Source organism: Zalophus californianus, chromosome 1 (assembly GCF_009762305.2).
Source record: "Zalophus californianus isolate mZalCal1 chromosome 1, mZalCal1.pri.v2, whole genome shotgun sequence".
Classification (NCBI taxonomy): Eukaryota; Metazoa; Chordata; class Mammalia; order Carnivora; family Otariidae; genus Zalophus; species Zalophus californianus.
In genome coordinates this window covers 128,332,947-128,339,754 of record NC_045595.1, presented here as the reverse complement: position 1 = coordinate 128,339,754, position 6,808 = coordinate 128,332,947, and the positions used below count along the sequence as shown (strand labels likewise).

At 45.9% G+C, this 6,808-nt stretch overlaps 1 protein-coding gene across 1 annotated transcript; it reads right to left on the bottom strand.

The window, feature by feature from the left end:
• Positions 1-1,708: 1,708 nt before the first annotated feature.
• Positions 1,709-4,322, bottom strand: LOC118357179 (dipeptidyl peptidase 3-like). The gene has a single exon (XM_035728468.1). It carries the CDS (start codon positions 4,320-4,322, stop codon positions 2,082-2,084), a length of 2,241 nt encoding a protein of 746 aa, XP_035584361.1. The 3' UTR covers positions 1,709-2,081.
• Positions 4,323-6,808: the final 2,486 nt, after the last annotated feature.

Sequence of the window (6,808 nt, the reverse complement as noted above, 5' to 3'; positions counted from 1 at the left end):
CCAGCTTCCAAAGTGTTTTTTTTTTTCCTTTACAGATTTATTTATTTGAGAGAGAGAAAGATAGAAGGAGAGAGAGAGTGTGCACTTGGGGGGGGGGGAAGAGGGAGAGAATCTTTAAGCAGACTCCCCGCTGAGCCTGGAGCCTATCACAGGGCTCAATCCCAAGACCCATGAGATCACGACCTGAGCCAAACCCAAGAGTTGGACGCTTAAAAGACTGAGTCACCTAAGTGGCCCTAGCTTCCAAAATGTTTAACTGGATTTTAAAAGAAGGAGAATTATCCTTTCTCCACTCCGTCTCCACCACCTTTATGTTATCCATTGTTACCAGACACCAAACCTATGTTGCTTGTAATGAACCTAGGTCAGGGTAGAAGACAGCTGTGCTTAGTAAGAATCACCAGAGATGGGAAGAAGACGGCACAGTAGTGGGCACCAAGAACTTGCTGGGGGAATGCAACCAAGGGGCCAGTGGACGTGTGAAGAAACTGGAAGGTGCCTCATGGCAGCCTTTTGTGGAAGAGGTAGATTTTTGTGTGTGTATTGAAGGGGGGAGAAGGTAGAGAGAAAATGACATTGAGATAGAGATATTACATTAAGATATAGTAATAATGGAGGCATACGGTAATCTGACAAATCTGCATAAAAATCTGGTTTGTATACTGGATTTGTCTGAAAAAGGAAAAGGAAAAGTTTTAAATTTCTAATCAGTGACCTTTCTGTGTTTACTGTATATAATATTTGATTCAGCAACATTTTAATATATAATTATGCACATTCTATTGCATTGTGTTTTATTTTCATTGCTGGGATGTTTCTTACATCAATCTTATATAAATTATAAGAACAATGTTGTGAAACTATTGAATATCATTGTAACACTAGGACTTGCTATCCTTTCCATTCTCCAACTAATGAAATATTTTCTCCTGTAAAATATGAGCATATTTGAATTAGAGATTGATGTTAGTAAATAATAAGAATAAATGCAGTAACTAAAGGGAAGGTATGAGAGTGGGTGTGGTCTGAAGTGGACTGGTATAGGTTTATATGTCTGTGACAATGCCTCTTCCTTCTCAGAGGTGTGGAAAAATCCCAGAATCTTTTAAAGAAATTTAGGAATAATAGTGATGCTTTATAAGGGGGTGTAGTTTTTTTGAATGACCTCTTAAGCAGCTTATCCTCATTCTTTTAAAAATTTTTTTCATTTTTTCATTTATTTTTGTATTTATTATCTTTTTATTAACATATAATGTATTTGTTTCAGGGCTGCAGGTCTGTGATTCATCAGTCTTACACAATTAACAGCGCTCACCATAGCAAATACCCTCCCCAATGTCCATTGGTGGCTGGGTAGCCACCCCATCCCTCCCACCCCCCACCACTCCAGCAATCCTTGGTTTGTTTCCTGAGATTAAGAACTCTTATGATTTGTGTCCATCTCTGGTTTTATCTTGTTTCATTTTTCCCTCCCTTCCCCTATGATCCTCTGTCTTGTTTCTCAAATTCCTCATATCAGTGAGATCATATGATACTTGTCTTTCCCTAATTGACTTATTTCGCTTAGAATAATACCCTCTAGTTCCATCCATGTCATTGCAAATGGCAATATTTCATTTTTTTGATGGCTGCATAATATTCCACCGCTTCTTTATCCATTCATCTATTTTTTTTTTTTTTTTTTTTTTTTTTTTTTTTTTTTTTTTTGGTGGTGATTTCTTACGTTTATTTTCTGGTTATAAAAGTAATACATGAAGAGCACTGGACTGGGAGAGGCTTTGAGTCCTGTAGCATCTAGATAGGTCACTTCTCAGAACTTCCATTCCCTTATCTGGGAAGCAGGATAAGGAGCCGGGCCTTGCCCACTCTACCAAGGGCAGGGCAGACCAAATGAGATAACACAGGAGAAGCACTCGGTAAACTGGAAAGTGCCGACAAATGGAAGGGGTTAGTGTCACCACCCTCGGCTGAGGTAGCACAAAGGTCCGAGCTCCTGCTCCTCCCCTAGCACACACAGGAAAGGGGGGGCCCCTTGCAGCCCTGGTTTGATGAAGTTGGGGGAGGAGCTGCATAAATCTGTCTCAAGCCTGGCCAGATGGGGCCTCACTGGGGGACTTCCAGAACCGGGCATCAGCTGTGGCCAGCTGGGTGAGGACCTCCTCCAACTCGGGCCCGTCCTCTGGAAAGCGCTCGGAGAAGGATCGGATGAGGCCAGCAGCCGAGGCCTCATACTCGAGAAGCTGAACTTCTGAGCCTTCAAGGCGAGTGTTGGGCTGAACGATGAGCTTCCGAGATTCCTTGCGGAGCAGCACTGTGTCCCTGAGGGTGAGGAAGCACTCAGGGGACGCATCAGTGACCGCTGCGTACCCCTCATACAGGGCCCGGCCTCTGGCCACATCTCCTGTGGACTTCAACACCTGAAGTTTCCTCAGGAACCGCTCCAGGGCGGGCTTGCCCACAGGCCGGATCTTGTTGCGGTCAAGGCGGACCTGGGCATCTGGGCGCCCATCAGCGCCTGTGGTGGGAGTGACAGTAACGAGTCCCTCGCCAGCCTCCAGCAAGACCCTCAGGATCACAAACCGGGCCTGCATGTGGGCCTGTCTCCAGCTGGAGGTCTCAGGGGTATAAAACTCCAGAGCAAGCAGCCCAGCCCGAACCATGTTGAGCCAGTTCACATAGATCACGTCTTCTGCATCAGCCCCCTCGAAGCCAAAGATCTCCAGAACTTGGCGGTTGAGGCAGAGGTAGAGGCCCACACTTTCAGCCCGGCATTCTTCGTAGCTAGAGGCGATGGTGCTGAACTTGCTGTCCCAGGTCTCCCCGCTCCGGTACCAGCTCTGAATCTGCTCCCCCGTCTCTGGGTTGATCACTGTCTCCTGGTCAAAGTTAAATGCTCCTTTCTCATCCTGCACGAAGAGCTTGCCGCTGCCATGGCCCAGCAGCTCATGCAGTCCCACCTGCACATCAAAGGAGGGCCCCTTCCAGCGGATGTACAGGTCCTTGTCCTCCTCCTCCAGGAAGGTCAGCTTCTCCCGCTGCGTGGCATAGGCCACAGCCAGCACGTTCCCCAGTGAGACATTCTTGAAGCCATCCGTCTGCCTCAGGTCGTCATAGTTGGGGATGTTGATGCCAGCAGGGATGCCAGAGCCAGAGAAGGTGAGAACATCCAGGGAGGTGAAGTCGGGGGTGAGGAACTTGTCCTTCTCGAAGGCCGGGGGCCAGGGCAGTTCCTTCAGCAGCTGTTCTGCACTTGCCACCAGACACTCAAACTTGGCACTCATGGCCTTGTTCACCATGGCCACAAAGCCTTCAAACTCTCCACGGGAACCAAAGGGGTCTCGGTAGCTCTTGATGAACCCGATGTAACTCTCCACGATGGGGCCTTTGTCCTGTATCCAGAAGCGGGAGCCCCTCTTGTGGGCCTCGATGGAGCCCTGGGTGAAACTTTCTATGTACTGAGCCAGCATCTGTTCCTGCTGGCTGTTGGCCGCATACGCCTTGGCCTTCTCCAGGTGCTCCACCACCTTCTGCAGGATAGGGGCGTAGTCCCCCCGAGTCACCTGGAAATGGCTCCCCCGGAATTCGTAGCTCTTCAGCTTGGAAGTCATTTCAGAATGCAGAGCAGGCTCCATGCCAAGCACAGAAGCCAGCCGCACCTCGTAGCAGGGCTTCCCATCCTGGCTGACGCCCTTGAAGAGTCGCGTGTTGTAGGCACTGAGGTTCTGTGAGTCCAGAAAGTCTTGGGCCAGTTTGGCATCTTCCATGGTGCAATCCCCAGAGAAGTAGGTGGTGATTCCCTCTTTCCCCAGCCCAAGGTGTCGAAGCCTCGGCTCCAGAGAGAACATGAGCTCCCTGCAGGTCTGCCAGAGGCTCCGGACTTCTTCCGGGTGCTGCTGAGCCGCCTTAGTCCCCAGGATCACACGTTCCAGCTTCTCCTTGGGCAGGTTGGGAACAAACTTGGTGTCGCCAAAGGACTTGTAGTTGCCCATGTTGGAGTAGACACCCGCAGCATACACCAGGAACGCCTGATACTCCTCCTCGGTAAGGCCCTCAGCCAGGGCATGCTGGCGCAGCTGGTCGGGGTCCTGGGCACGGAAGAGGCGGCTGAGCAGCGCGTAGATGTAGGGGGCCTCAGGGGAGGTCTGCAACAGCACAGCCAGGCCTCCATACCAGGCGGCCCGTGACAGATGGTGGGCATAGAGGCGCTCTGTGGGCGACAGCAGGCGGAAGGCCTCCCGGCAGTCCAGGCTAAACACACCGATGTCATTGGGCAGGATGTACTGGGCGTCCGCCATGGGCCCTGCTGCAGCAGCTGCTCTCATCGCCTATCCATTCATCTATTGATGGACATCTAGGCTCTTTCCATAGTTTGGCTATTGTGGACATTGTTGCTATAAACATTGGGGTGCACATGCCCATTTGGATCACTACATTTGTATCTTTGGGCTAAATAGCCAGTAGTGCAATGGCTGGGTCATAGGGTAGCTCTATTTTCAACTTTTTGAGGAACCCCCATACTGTTTTGCGGAGTGGCTGCACCAGCTTGCATTCCCACCAACAGTGTAGGAGGGTTCCCCTTTCTCCGCATCCTCGCCAACATCTGTCATTTCCTGACTTGTTAATTTTAGCCATTCTGACTGGTGTGAGGTGGTATCTCATTGAGGTTTTTGATTTGGGTTTCCCTGATGCTGAGTGATGTTGAGCACTTTTTGATGTGTCTGTTGGCCATTTGGATGTCTTTTTTGCAGAAATGTCTGTTCATGTCTTCTGCCCATTTCTTGATTGGATTATTTGTTCTTTGGGTGTTGAGTTTGATAAGTTCTTTATAGATTTTGGATACTAGCCCTTTATCTGATATGTCATTTGCAAATATCTTCTCCCATTCTGTCCATTGTCTTTTGGTTTTGTTGACTGTTTCCTTTGTTGTGCAAGAGCTTTTTATCTTGCTAATGTCCCAATAGTTCATATTTGCCCTTGCTTCCCTTGCCTTTGGCAATGTTTCTAGGAAGAAGTTGCTGTGGCTGAGGTAGAAGAGGTTGCTGCCTGTGTTCGCCTCAAGGATTTTGATGGATTCCTGTCTCACATTTACGTCTTTTATCAATTTTGAGTCTATTTTTGTGGGTGGTGTAAGGAAATGGTTCAGTTTCCTTCTGCATGTGGCTGTCCAATTTTCCCAACACCATTTGTTGAAGAGACTGTCGTTTTTCCATTGGACATTCTTTCCTGCTTTGTCGAAGATTAGTTGACCATAGAGTTGAGGGTCCATTTCTGGGCTCTCTATTCTGTGCGTCTGTTTTTGTGCCAGTACCATACTGTCTTGATGATGACCACTTTGTAATAGAGCTTGAAGTCCGGAATTGTGGTGCCACCAGCTTTGCTTTTCTTTTTCAACATTCCTCTGGCTATTCGGGGCCTTTTCTAGTTCCATACACATCTTAGGATTATTTGTTCCATTTCTTTGAAAAAAGTGGATGGTATTTTGATAGGGATTGCATTGAATGTATAGATTGCTCTAGGTAGCATTGACTTATTAACATTTGTTCTTCCAATCCATGAGCGTGGAAAGTTTTTCCATTTCATTGTGTCTTTCTCAATTTCTGCCATGAATGTTCTATAGTTTTCTGAGTACAGATTCTTTGCCTCTTTGGTTAGATTTATTCCTAGGTATCTTAGGGTTTTGTGTGCAATTGTAAATGGGATTGACTCCTTAATTTCTCTTTCTTCTGTCTTGTTGTTGGTGTATAGAAATGAAACTGATTTCTGTGCATTGATTTTATATCCTGCTACTTTACTGCATTCCTGTATGAGTTCTAGCAGTTTTGTGGTGGAGTCTTTTGGCTTTTCCACATAAAGTATCATATCATCTGCAAAAAGTGAGAGTTTCACTTCTTCTTTGCCAATTCGGATGCCTTTGATTTCTTTTTGTTGTCTGATTGCTGTTGTTAGGACTTCTAATACTATGTTGAATAGCAGTGGTGATAGTGGACATCCCTGCCACGTTCCTGACCTTAGGGGAAAAGCTCTCAGTTTTTCCCCACCGAGAATGATATTCACTGTGGGTTTTTCATAGATGGCTTTTATGATATTGAGGTATGTACCCTCTATCCCTACACTCTGAAGAGTTTTAATCAAGAAAAGATGCTGTACTTTGTCAAATGCTTTTTCTGCATCTATTGAGAGGATCATATGGTTCTTGTTCTTTCTTTTATTAATGTATTGTATCACATTGATTGATTTGCGGTTGTTGAACCAACCTTGCAGCCCAAGGAATAAATCCCACTTGGTCATGGTGAATAATCCTTTTAATGTACTTTTGGATCCTACTGGCTAGTATTTTGGTGAGAATTTTTGCAGGCATGTTCATCAGGGATATTGGTCTGTAATTCTTTTTGATGGGGTCTTTGGTTTTGGGATCAAGGTAATGGTGGTCTCATAAAACGAATTTGGAAGTTTTCCTTCCATTTCTATTTTTTGGAACAATTTCAGAAGAATAAGTATTAATTCTTCTTTAAATGTTTGGTAAAATTCCCCTGGGAAGCCATCTGGCCCTGGGCTTTTGTTTGTTGGGAGATTTTTGATGACTGCTTCAATTTCCTTAATGGTTATGGGTCTGTTCAGGTTTTCTGTTTCTTCCTGGTTCAGTTTTGGTAGTTGATAGATCTCTAGGAATGCATCCATTTCTTACAGATTATCTAATTTGCTGGCATAGAATTGCTCATAATATGTTCTTATAATTGTTTGTATTTCTTTGGTGTTGGTTGTGATCTCTTCTCTTTCATTCATGATTTTATTTATTTGGGTCATTTCT

What these genes read in the sequence shown, in the direction of transcription:
- LOC118357179 (XM_035728468.1), bottom strand. Translation starts at nt 4,322, where the DNA reads ATGAGAGCAGCTGCTGCAGCAGGGCCCATGGCGGACGCCCAGTACATC.